Source organism: Hesperophylax consimilis, chromosome 22, assembly GCF_061612785.1.
Source record: "Hesperophylax consimilis isolate HC1 chromosome 22, BYU_Hcon_1.0, whole genome shotgun sequence".
Lineage (NCBI taxonomy): Eukaryota > Metazoa > Arthropoda > Insecta > Trichoptera > Limnephilidae > Hesperophylax > Hesperophylax consimilis.
The window spans coordinates 23,918,255-23,932,121 of record NC_142857.1 but is presented as its reverse complement, the minus strand read 5'-3'; the positions used below and the strand labels follow the sequence as shown (position 1 = coordinate 23,932,121).

At 35.7% G+C, this 13,867-nt stretch overlaps 2 protein-coding genes across 2 annotated transcripts in view; one reads left to right on the top strand and one right to left on the bottom strand.

Annotated features, from left to right (window-relative positions):
- Window positions 1–4,007: 4,007 nt before the first annotated feature.
- Window positions 4,008–11,775, bottom strand: LOC149413288 (uncharacterized). The gene is made up of 3 exons (XM_089645035.1): window positions 11,649–11,775; window positions 10,462–10,657; window positions 4,008–9,810 (listed from the first exon to the last, which is right to left on the bottom strand). The coding sequence occupies exons 2-3, from the start codon at window positions 10,635–10,637 to the stop codon at window positions 8,535–8,537; spliced, it is 1,452 nt and encodes a 483-aa protein (XP_089501161.1). The 5' UTR covers window positions 10,638–10,657; window positions 11,649–11,775; the 3' UTR covers window positions 4,008–8,534.
- Window positions 11,776–12,252: 477 nt separating this feature from the next.
- Pi4KIIIalpha (phosphatidylinositol 4-kinase III alpha) overlaps window positions 12,253–13,867 on the top strand; it is a 118,585-nt gene continuing 116,970 nt past the window's right edge. The window contains exons 1-2 of the mRNA XM_089645313.1: window positions 12,253–12,399; window positions 12,526–12,736. Of these exons, the coding sequence (XP_089501439.1) occupies window positions 12,310–12,399; window positions 12,526–12,736 (301 nt within the window). The 5' untranslated portion in view covers window positions 12,253–12,309. The remainder of the gene's footprint in view (window positions 12,400–12,525; window positions 12,737–13,867) is intronic.

Below are 13,867 nucleotides of genomic sequence, written 5' to 3'. Positions count from 1 at the left end.
GCCAGCAGCGCATGAATGGTTTGTTGGCGGGAAAAAATTCTTGTCGTTGGTGCACAAATGGTTTTCCAAAAGTTAAAATAATAGTGAAACTACGGTGTCCCCACCTGCATTGGAAAAAACTAACTATTCAGATCTGGGAACTAAATACATATATTAATTTTTTCGGAATAACTTTTATTGAGTAAAACCTCAAATTGTAATTTAGCTAATATCCTTTCAACATAGAATAAAGAAGATAACTAGAAGTGTGTTTCTTCCATACAAATTTAAATGGAATTAAATGCGCCACTGACTTAGTACCTTTTGGTTCTAGACCATTTAGCATGCGGTCTGTCTCTCTTACACTTGCCTGAAATTGTATATCTCCATCTGTTTGAATTTCGTAGTCATGCCTCAAGCTCTCATAACCTTAACCACTTAATGCTCTTGAACGAGCGGTGTTCGCGGACGGCGCGTGTATCGTACCGCGACAACCCGAACACTGCTCGCGTCTTTTGACTTGTTTGCGTTATACAAGATAAACAAACGAACGGCGCTCGCCAGATTTTTTTATTGTTTTTATTTTTTATTATAGTTAGTATTGTTTTATTTTTTTGAATATGGTTAAGTTTTTTTAAAAAATATAATTAATTTTATTTTATATTATAGAAACAAACAGTGGCAGCCAGCCAATATGTGCTCCCGAGCGCCGAACAAACAACAAGATTTCCAACATGGCTAATCACAATACGAAATTCGGTTCGGTTATAATATCTACAAAAGGTACCTACTTATGAAGCGCGCTTAACGTGCAGACCGACTTTGACTTGTGCCAATGTTTGTAGCAGTTCGTTTTCGATTGCGATCCAAAATTTAACTGCTTTGTAGCATATTCTGTGGAACAGTCGAAAGCGTGGGTACATACCAGTTCATACTATTCTTTGCAAATAATACCATATCAAGGACGGCGTTCAGGGTTTTACCACCACATCAGAAGGAACGGTTTATTCAGTAGAAAGTTAAACTAAAACGCGTATGTTTGATATTATTGTCGATATCGTGGTTTCAATTTACCATCTGCTATTTTTCAGCGAATGTTCCGCTTCTTCGATACAAGCGTACAGGATAAAACATGTCATTAAGAGATGAGTGATGGTCAGATTACTTATTATCAGTTCAGTCAGTACTCACCGTTACCGGGCAATGGGCATTGTCTGTTGAATTTAAAACTTTTCTTACTCTGCGAAAGTTTTAAAGTTTAATTGCAGGTTATATCGATCTTATATATCAATTATTAATAAGGCATATCAATTGCAGGTTATACTAATTTATGATTACTTTTGTGATTGTTCAACGTATAAATTAAGAATGAGTTTGAATGTGGAATATATTAAAAACAATAGGTCGAGTTTTGAAAACAAAGTGATAATAAAAAATGCCGGTCCACCGAACTGATAATAAAACAAGAGTGCAAATCTGAATCGAAGAAGTTTACTCGATCATTTAACAAAGCAATGTATAACAAAGGTTCGTAGCTCTGTGCATGTGATCAATTGAATAGTTTATTTTGTTTTAAGTGTTTAATTTACGATATTGATTCAGTTTGGACAATCAGCGGTGTTACTGATGTAACTCACCTTTCTGAAAAAATCAAAAAACATAATTCTTGTCATTTACACTTACAAAAAGTTTTGAGCTTAAAGGTTTTAGGAAAAGTTGACATCAGAATGCAATTGGATTCAGGCTACCGTGCCTAAGTTAAACACCATAATGAGCTATTTAATAAAAATCGATAAAGGTCAAATTTCCCAGAACATGATTACAATGTGACGCTTAAAACGTATGACTTCCTAAATAAAGTTCAGTAAAAGATGAACTCTGTGCAATTTACGCCCGCGACAAAAGCTAACGGCGCTTTATCAATTTTACAACTTTTTATAGTACTTGTTTATTAGAAGACTTTCGCGAGACTGTGAAATTACTAAAAATTTTGTGCGCCATTCATGACGTTTGGAATGACCTCAGATGAAAGCTAAAGATGTTTCTCAACGTTGAAAAGAATAAAATCTTTTTTAAACACGTTGAGTCAGGACAGACTGAACGCACTATCAGTGTTAAGCATTGATAGAGGTCTTCGTTAAACAAAAGGAGCAGAGAATAGAACTTCTTTATAAATAGGTATATACCTTTATTTAATTTATTTTATGACTTAATGTTATAATCCGGTGAACCCCCACATATTTTGACCACCGGCCGCCACTGGAAACAAACAGTACATGATTTACAGTGACGAAACAATATATATAGGAATTATATACTTCATGTTGGGTACCTATGATATGGTTCCTTGTAATTTCTGCTAAGTTGTATGTTTATTCCTTAATTACCAGGTGACGTGTGTACTATATATGTGTGTAATGTATGTGTGAGTGTTTGTGTGTGTGTGTCTGTATGTATGCGCATTAAACAGTTTATATTATTGACATGATGCCACATTTGAATTTAAGCAGTGAATCTGAAAAAATGTCAATGTTTTTTTTGTTTAGAAAAATATCATTTAGAGTATGAAGAACTCGGTTAATTGGCGAATTAGATGCTGCATTTGTTTTATAATTAAGCTTGTGGAATAGCGCTATATGTTGTGTACGTCTCAAAGGTATGTATGTCACAACACAATTTTCTTATTGGATTTACATTATTCGAAATCTGTCTGATAAATCTGTCCCTCAGTATACTGAGGGACGAATCACATTTAGGAAGATGTATTCTGATCAAAACCTTGTACTGTAGTACCGCCCAGCATAAAATTTTCTTTTCCTTTCGTAAAATACGCTAATTAAAGAACATAAACATTTACAGGGTTTTCCAATAAGAGGTGTTATTTTGATATTCAATCGTAAAAGATCAATGGTTTCGTTGCTTGTGTGGCACGTAGCGCCGTCTTGTTGAAATTAAACGTTGTCCAGATCAATACCATCCAATTCCGGCCATAAAAATCATTAATCATCTCTCGATAGCGCAATCCATTCACCGTAACTGTTGCTCCAGCCTCATTTTCGAAAAAGTAAGGTCCAATGACTCCGCCAGACCATAAACCACACCAAACAGTCACACGTTGAGGATAGAGAGGCTTTTCAACAATAACTCTTGGGTTTTCCGAGCTCCAGATGCGACAATTTTGCTTGTTGACGAAGCCACCGAGGTTGAAATGGGCCTCATCACTCAAGATGATTTGCATTTGATTCACTCAAGTGAATTTTAATAATTTCAATGCGTTGTTGAAGCGTGTATCGTTCTATTTTTATTAATGGCGTAGTTTCTACTTGTCAAATGTCAAAAAATGACAGCTTCAAAAGTAACATCTACCGAAATAGCGGGCTATTCAAAATAATCCTCTTATTGGAATAAATACCAGAAAGTCCAATTATATCCTGTGTGTGTGAACCGTATTTAAATTTCTATAATAAACAAAAAACAGTGTTAATCTCAAGTGACCTACCAGGTAAGTATGGTACTGTATATTATCTGCCTGTACAAAATATACATAAATAAGAGTAATAACATAATATGTACATTCTAGCATCACATTCATCAATCAAATACATTGTACATATAGCTGTGTATTAGGGATATAGTTAGTATGTAATAACATAGAGCATTGTAGAAATGCATTATATATTTTTACAGCGCCCTTAAGGTGATTTTGCACAAAAACGGTGCTATAAAAATCATCCAGATATTATTACAGTGATACACAGTTTTGTATGGAAATATAGGCCCAAAGAGGGCTTATATTTGAATCACGAAACACGCCCACAAGGCAATTCTTGTGTAATTCTATGTTCTATGCCTTCTAAGCAATGTTTCGTTTTTTTTAAATTTTAGTCTCTTACAAGGGTGATACTGAGAGTATCTGCAATGAGGTACAGATACTAATAATACTAATTTCAAAATAAATTAAAGCTTTTTTTAATAAATATTTTTTATTCAACAAAACATACAATATTTCAAAAGAATAAAATCTCCTAAATCAAAACAATAAATAAAATATCACCTTGCTTTTGAATTGTAATAGTGTAAAATTATACTTATAATTAGAGCAAGCAGATTAAACAAATGTCACACAAAGAGTGATGCTCTGTACGTTTTTGCCAGGCAGATGGATTAAAAATAACACAAAGATGGCCAACAAAACACAAAGATGAAGATTGTCTACACTCAAAGAAGAGCATGTAGCCTGACTGGACAGAGTAAGAGAAACATAGGTTGTTCATAAGTGAGATGGCTTCGGATGGGTGTCAGCTGTCAACAATCTGCAAACACTGTTACATGACTAAAGGACAAGCAATGGACAGAGAGTAAGAGAAACATAGGTTGTCTATAAGTGAGATAGTTTTGGATTGGTGTGAGCTGTCAACAATCTGCAAACACTGTAGCGTGACTAAAGGACAAGTGATGGACAGAGTAAGAGAAACATAGGTTGTCTATAAGTGAGATGGCTTCGGATGGGTGTGAGCTGGCAACAATCTGCAAACACTGTAGCGTGACTAAAGGACAAGTGATGGACAGAGAGTAAGAGAAACATAGGTTGTTCATAAGTGAGATGGCTTCGGATGGGTGAGAGCTGTCAACAATCTGCAAACACTGTAGCGTGACTAAAGGACAAGTGATGGACAGAGTAAGAGAAACATAGGTTGTCTATAAGTGAGATGGCTTCGGATGGGTGTGAGCTGGCAACAATCTGCAAACACTGTAGCGTGACTAAAGGACAAGTGATGGACAGAGTAAGAGAAACATAGGTTGTCTATAAGTGAGATGGCTTCGGATGGGTGTGTGCTGGCATCAATCTGCAAACACTGTAGCGTGACTAAAGGACAAGTGATGGACAGAGAGTAAGAGAAACATAGGTTGTTCATAAGTGAGATGGCTTCGGATGGGTGAGAGCTGTCAACAATCTGCAAACACTGTAGCGTGACTAAAGGACAAGCGATGGACAGAGTAAGAGAAACATAGGTTGTCTATAAGTGAGATGGCTTCGGATGGGTGTGTGCTGGCATCAATCTGCAAACACTGTAGCGTGACTAAAGGACAAGTGATGGACAGAGAGTAAGAGAAACATAGGTTGTTAATAAGTGAGATGGCTTCGGATGGGTGAGAGCTGTCAACAATCTGCAAACACTGTAGCGTGACTAAAGGACAAGCGATGGACAGAGTAAGAGAAACATAGGTTGTCTATAAGTGAGATGGCTTCGGATGGGTGTGAGCTGTCAACAATCTGCAAACACTGTAGTCTGACTATAGGACAAGCGATGGACAGAGAGTAAGAGAAACATAGGTTGTCCATAAGTGAGATAGTTTTGGATTGGTGTGAGCTGTCAATAATCAGCAAAAACTGGACAAATTTAAGGGTCGCCTATGTTCAAAATGAATTTACAATTAACGGCACAAGTGACATTTATGATAATGATACATGAAAATTATTGACATAGTCCAATAGGAAAGGAAGAAAAAATATAAGATTATTAACATGAAAAAAGGATAAACACTAGTAGTTATTCAAAGAAATAACGACAAAACATGTTTGTGCAGTGATCACATAAATATATGCACTGTTAAAATGTTTAATCAGTATAGATTTATATTTCGATAGAGGCATATTAAAAATATTAGCTAACATTGCGTTCAAGCTACCAGTGGTGTGTAATCTACTTATAACAGAATTGTAGCCTGAATCTGTAGTATGATTGTTATAATAATACATACTTGTTATTACCTTGTTCTAATGGTAGGAACATGAAAGTGAATCAACATTAGTATAACATGGCACCAACTGATAATTTACAATTTTATATAAAAATATAAGATCAAAAAATTGATTCTAAATCTAAAATTAATACTCTCGAAAAATTTGCGAACTCTGTTATGGACTTTTTCAATGATAATAATGTGATTAACATTAACATGATAGGTGACCAAATGGTAGTTATATTCAAGAATGCTTCTAACGAGAGATGTGTCCAGAAATTTTAATGTGTGAATATTTTTAAAGGCTGACAGATTACTCTATAAGTTCAAAACGTTTTAAATAACTTTATATTGCTCGCCTTACAATTCCATACAGACCTGTCACACCTAAAATGATGATGTGTTGTAAGTGTTGACAATATGCGCTGTGATCTACTAGCCAGGCGATATTTGAAAATTATGCAACCCCGGGGTCAGAACAATTTACGGAGCGCCATAATTATGCGGCTGTCGTCTGTCAAAGTGACAGATCCCATACAAAGAAATGATATTCGGCAGCAGTTACCCAATTGATCTGACCCCCCTCTCCTGAGGAAGATTATAGCCTAGTGTGTTACCCCCAGAGATGTGCTTTATTTCAAATAAATCCATTTCAAATGGAAATGCAAAATGGGTATTTTCCATTTTGCATTTTAAATGCTTTTCTAAAAACCATTTTGCTTTTTAAATGCTTTTCTGAATGCATTTTCCATTTTAAATGCTTTTTGCAACATTCTTCCTACTATCTCCACTCATCTTTTTTTAATAAGCCCCAAATATCAGTCGGTCTTCAACCTCGCTATGAGAGATAATTTACATTTGTCAAGTTGCTCCCTGGTAGGAGCCCTGGCAATTGAGTGATACCATTACAAAAAATACTGAACATGGGGCCATGACGCTGTAATATTAAATGTTAGATAGCAGTTTCTATGTTTTTACGTTGGCAACATTAGTCCCGCGCAAATTGTTTTTGGATTTACCATCATGTAATATGTTTGTTCTTCATTGATGTCCATTATTAAATGATAAAATTGTTTAAAAATTCTATAATTATTTTAATTGTTTGACCTGAGAAACCATTTTGCATTTTGAAAATAGGTATTTTGCATTTTGCATTTGAAATGCTTTTCTAAAAACCATTTTGCATTTTCAAATGGAAAAGTTTCGACCCATTTCCATTTTGCATTTCAAATGGTTTTGGGTACCCATTTTGCACATCTCTGGTTACCCCAACATATAATATGCACACATAATATAGCGTAATGTGTCTAAAGCTTAAAACCCAACATTTTCATAGTCCTGTTAGCGATAGAAGTTGTATGAGATACAAAGCGAGAGTTTTTTTGTCAAAAGTTTCGACTACAGAGATTTCAACATTACCCAATGAATTACGACAATATAAAGAGATAATACAATTAATTGGAAGCACATAAACTACTCAAACAATATGCTTACAAAAAAATCCTCAACATTAAAAAGCAAGAGATTAAAATCTATCTTTAGAAATTATTTTAATATGTAATATATAAAAATACTCTTTTAGGTAGCTGTCGATGATGTATCAATGTAATGTAAAATATATTGAGAGAAGGATTCTTAAATTCTTGATCGCCGATGATGCAAAATTTTCACCGTGGGCCAACTAATCTCATAATAACTTATTTGTTGTTTGCAAAATTCTGTTCTTGTAAATTGTACTGTTTTACCAGATGTGTTTAATATTTATAAAAATAGTATATAATCTACTGTCTGTAGCTTCCCCAGAATAGCTATTTATATTCAGAGAAATGATTTTTTAATGGTATCCTTAAGGGTACCCTGGCGAACAAGAGGTTAATTAAAAATAATTCATTGATATTTTCAACTAACTTTAAAAAAAATTATTATTATTAAAAAAATATATTTACACTAATTGAACAAAACAATTTTACAATCATCAATAAGAAGCATTGGTTAATTGTTATTTATGGATTTTTTTGTACAGAGACAGGAAGGATAGTTCCTGTAAGCAGTCTAGCAAAAGCCCATATCTCTTATATAGCGTATTTGTTAGTAGTTGTTCGTAGCCTAGTCCCTTTAAAAGGTTGTCAGTAGGAATCCGCAAACATTGCAATGTTTCTTGGTTCCTCGTAATTGTTCCTGTTGAAACCACCTCATCTGGGATACTTACTTCTATAAGAAGACTTGTTGAATAATGGATCGATAATAATAATATTAATTGAATATACCTAAGCTAACATAGCTTATGAATTAAGTAGATGACAGATTAAAGAACACATAGTTTTCTGACCCAGGAAATTAATTGTGGCATTACAAGGAAAAAATTCACAAATATTCAAAATTGTGACACAACACAAAGTTGTCCGCTGTGGTTACGATCCTTGGCAACGAATTCGGAGGTTGTTGGTTAAAACCCCGGCGTGTAAATTTTATTTGATTAATTTAGATTATTATAGTATATTTGCGGCAAGTTCCAGAGTCGTAGACACTTCTAGAATGGCCCGTGTAAAAGACCACCATTTAGAATCGAAACGTTGCTAGAAATGGCTTTAGCCATGTTTGGTTACCAGATCTGACTAGCAAAGTAATTATCCACCTTCCTTTTACCCGTCTCCTTCCCCTCCCCACTACCTTCAGCCTCACAACTTATCCCAATTGGGGATGCGATAGTCACACTGGCTCAAGACGGTTGGGAGCAGTTGGGACTCTTGGGCGTTTTGTATAATAAACATTTAAAGTAGGAACAATATCAAACGTTGAAACTCTTAAAATTAATAATTACTATCTAATTTCAAGTCAAAGTTGTTTTGTTTGATGTACGATTGAAGTGTTCCATCGCAGTCATAACTGACTACGAAATTATTCAGTAAGTTGCAGTGATCTATGATGTTTTTGATGACGTCGTTGGAGACAATCAGGGTGCAGTCCAGCCACAGGAAGACCAGATGCTTCAGCAGACCCCGACTCAGCAGTCTCATCAGCGTATCGTTCACGGATATCTTCGTCTGGTACTTGACGGACAACCGAGATAAACATTGGGCGTGCGTTAAAAAGAATACGAGGATATTCTCAATCACAAAATTATCACAGCCTAAAGTTAAACTTTTCAACTCACTGAAGATGGGCCCGCTTTTACTCTTGAAATTCGCCGGCACGATCAAGCGTTTCGATTGGGTTATTAATCTGAATTTTACAATGTTCGGGCAGTACTTACCTACGGTTAGGATAGACTCAAACGAGAGAGAGGTGTCAGTTTCTAGAACGGAGAAATTAGTTATATGGCTGCCTTTGATCTTTAAGAGTTCTTGCATGTTATCGGAGAATCCGAAAAAGGATAAATCTAGTCGGTTTAATCTGACGTCGCTTTGGGCTAGCTGTTGAAGGATTTCTTCCTTGTTTAATCCTGACAGATGAGTGAGACTGAGATCTCGTAAGCAAGGACAAAGCGTTAAGAGTTTTTGCACACTGTCGAGGTAAACAAAGTGGCAGTTTATCTTCTTCAATGTGAGGGGACCGTATTCGTGATCCCCGGCAACAAGCGTTGATCCGATATCGCAAGACTCTACCCGCAATTCTTCAAGCGCTGGTAATTGACTGACGATTCTTCTGATACCCGCTTGCGAGATACATCTTCCAACGCGAACACTTAACCTCTCATTCCTCGGGGGGTCGATAGCCAAGATCCTGAGATGCTTAAGATTTAACAGATGGTTCAAACCAGCGTCTGAAACATTCCTGATGAGGACTGAAGCGTTAAACGGAGATTTTCGCAAGTCTACTCTCGAGACTGCGTTGATCTCTTCGAGGTTTAGGCAGTTCTGTCCGATGGTTTCGAGGATTTCGTCGGTGCAGATGAGTTTGAGGTCGAGGACGCGCAGCCGGGTGAGGTTGGGGAGGTGGTCGATCCAGAAGTAGTGCGGGATGCTGTTGTCCATGTCGGACTTAAGGAAGCAAGTTATGTTGGGGTGCGCCATGATGGAGAGCTGTATTCTAGGATCAGCGTGGAGGGCATGAAACCTCCGCTGCGCGCACAATACATCGAACAATCTACAAAAATAAAATTATATTAAAAAAAAAAATAGTGCTATAAAAAACGGTAAAGGTTACGAATTCCGCTTCATGGTAAATATGGAATGTTTACTTTGAATTTAGTTATATTATTACTAAAAGTTACTATAAATGTTGGGGAACCTTTAATAATGCCTGCTCGCGTCCCCTTTAGAGTTATATCCCAGTTTTCAAGTAGTTTGTGGGCTACGCTAGGTTTGTATAGACTGGTTTGTGATTTAATTCTAATACAATATTATGAATATAATCCAACTCTTGATATGAACATAGTCGCCGTCGGCTGCGACTATAACGGCGCTGCATACTAATTGACATATCGCGTAAGTGACTTAATAAACAAAATTAAAATTAAAAGTGCGTATTTTTCCGTCTCCCCCGACATAATAAATCATGTTTTGAAAGAAACAAGTGAAATATTGCGTATTAGGAGTGAAGCGGAATAAGAAAAAAATAATAAAATAACTTCTTCAAGGAATAATAATGTCAGGGAAATGTAACCCGTAAAACGCAGTAAAAAAAAACTATATTTTAAATTCCACAGACAAATTTATTTAAAAAAAGTTAATTATTTTTTCATTGTTTTTCCCGAAAATATTAATATTTCTTCCTGCGCGAAAATTAGTCTATTACCTGGCTGGAAGCAATGAAAACAAATAATTTCTGAGCTCCAGTATATGTTGCTGACAACTAGGATACTCGAATTCATGGCACTCATCGAAAATATTATGACAGGCAGTGTTTATTGTGACGATGGTTGCTTTCACTGCGATATCGAAAAGTAGCTGCGGTTGCTTTCTCGGAGGCATTCTCACTGGCTAGAGTCAATAAGGAAGTTGAGTGAAAAATATTTTGACTTATAAAAAATATGTTCATGTAGATCAAAAAATATCGATTCTAAATATATAAATATATTTCTATATTATTATTCTTAGAATTAGTTAAACGTTCTTGAAAAAGCATTCAATAGCAATATACTGTATACGCTCCACGATTGGTCGAAAGAATTCTGTCGTCACATGTGTCGTGACTTGTACGTACAACGGAACACCTATGGTGCATCTCTTTCTATTACATGAGAGATGATCGATTTAGATGAGAGAGGTGTATAGGCCAAAGGTTTATTTGGGTTTGTCAAATATATGTACGTATTTGTTATTATTATTATATGAAATGGATTTCTAAAGATACATATTCGTATAGTGCTTTATAATAATATGTTGTTTATTGCATAACTTAGATGTTTTTATTATTATACATGTCACATGGCATGTGATACACTTCAGGCCGCCGGCCGCTCAGAAAAGTCTCACAGTGAACTGGGCTGTAAACCGTTATTTTACTTTTGGTCTTTACTTTTCTGCGCGGTGGTCCTGAATTCGCGCAAGGGAACGTCAACAAGTAACGACGGCGATACCGTATAAGTACCGTATCGGGCGTGAAAAGCAAATATTCTAACTTAAAATATTAATTTAACTATGAAATCTTAATCAATTTTCTTTTTTTTTTAATAACATCAATTATAATAGACGGTTAACATTGGTAAAAAAATTACTGGAATTCCTTGTTGAAGAATTAAATTTTTTTCCATACATAATGCTTAAGCGACGTGGTTTTCACAGTTCTAATGACGTCACACTACACCCCGCCTGTTACCGCTCGGATTCCGCTCGTTTTGGCGGGCTTAATAAAATTTAAACTTTGAGAATTAATTTAACTATGAAAACAAACTTTAAAAAAAAAAAAAAAAATACCAGTATTTAAGTTTGAATGCGAACATTGATAAAAAAAAATAAAAAAAATGGACTCAACTTCCTTATTTACAAAATGGATATGAAAATATCCCATAGTTTCTCAAAAGCTAAGGTCTCGACAGTACTTTTAACGCTTTTTTATCGGATTATTGACTCTGTTATGAAGTATTCTTTTCCAAAACAACAACTGACATTGACAACTCGCGCAATACCATAGATATTTGCAGTTTGTAGAATAGTAATTTAATTGCTGTCAAGAAAAATAATGGAGAAAATTCTTAATTCTTCCGCAAAGGTTTTTCTATTTCCACCAAGTTTTTATTACTTTTGACTAGCATTTGATCACCTCCGTGGCGGGGTGATGATTTCAACCTTTATTAAAATATTTTTAATTTTCTCGACTAGAAGCCGAAATTATGGAAACAGACTTAACTTTATTCATAATAATAATAAAATTTTGCCATTTTAACCATAATTATATACCTTTTGGACTATTGCAAAAGAGACAGTGTCAATTTGTATCCCTCACCGGTTCTTTAGAGGTAATCCTCTAAAAAACCAATCACAATCAAATCCAAAACTTGGTGAGCTTTTAGCTATTGTTAATTTAGCCTGCGCATGTTTCTAGACCCTCGTTAATAAAATCACTGTCGAAACGTCAAATCAGTAATCAGTTGATAGACCTTTGGAAATATTTAAAATGGATTGAAAATTATCCACAGTAAACATGGCCGGAGATCAAACGACATTCTTCAAGAAAACAGTGCAACATTTAGCAAGGTCCTTGGCTAACATAAAGCCGACGCCATGGGACAAGGTACCGTTAATTCAACTTGATCTTATTATGATCTCATCTCTAATTTGCACCCTCTTTACAGCTGTCAAAAATCGATGAAACCCGATGTTTTTAAAGTGTGTGATGATTTATGTGATTTGGTTTTAGATCAATACTTTGATGATGCTATGTCCCTCTGTGTCTGGGAATGTGATGGTGACGGCCAGGTCCCAGGAGGCCACCTTTGCCTTGGGTATTTACTTCCTGCAGAGTGGACTCCAGCACAGAGATCACCTCCTGCCATACTTCCTGAAGCTCCTGGGCAGTCTGCCAACAGCGCAATGGGAGGAGTCAGCCTGCACCGTCTCCACAAATGACCGTGAGTCATCTATCTCTCTATCCTTGAGTGTCAAAGTACAGTTAACAGGTATTATTGTAATAATTAGATAATAATTAGAAATGGGTACCTATTTCATTTTTTCTGAAACGGAAAATAATACATTTTAATAATTATTTAAAACAATTGTTATTGATGCATAAGTTTTAAGGTTAGTTTTTCCCTTCTATTATTTAAGTCAAAATAATAATTTATTGAAAACAAAAGACAAATATTTCTGGGGTACGAATAACCTGAAAATATTTGAAAATCTCCTACTGCCACCAAAGTAAGTGGAAAATGTTGCTTGTGTTGTGACGGAGGACTTAGCCAGACGAGGAATTGAACACACAACGCCTGGATGAGACCCAAACAAATAAATTTTATTTGATTAATTTGTGTTATTTCACAATTAATTAATTAAAATAATATGTAGTATATTTGCGGCACGTTCCAGAGTGGAAGATACTACCAGTATCGCCCTGGTGTAAGACCACCATTCAGAATTGAAACGTTGCTCCAAATGGCTTTAGCCGTGTTTAGTGACTAGATCTGAATAGCCAGGTACTTCCCCACCTTCCTCTTTCCCTTCCCCACTTACCTTCAGCCTCACAACATCCCCCAATTGGGGATGCCATAGTCTCACTGGCTCCAGACGGGAGCAGTTGGGACTCTTGTGAGGTATTCACTATAAAAAAAAAAAAAAAAACGCTATGCCAACTCAGCCACTGACCGGTCAACGGAACCTATGATCCTAAAATAGTTTCTTAGTTTGGGTTTAATTGAGATAAATAAAAAACTATTGTAATGTTATTATGTCAATAGATGGTGCGAAGAAAAGACGTCAATTATATATCCATGTTTTTTACAAAATACTTCTAATTATTATCTAAGTACTAAAAAGTAGCGATGAGTCGTTCACTGAGCTAACTCTTTTTTATGAGCCGTATTCGTACGACTCCTCGTAAACCGTACCACGTCTCAATTGGATGGTTACTCTTTTTTATGAGCCGTATTCGTACGACTCCTCGTAAACCGTACCACGTCTCAATTGGATGGTTACTCTTTTTTATGAGCCGTATTCGTACGACTCCTCGTAAACCGTACCACGTCTCAATTGGATGGTTACTCTTT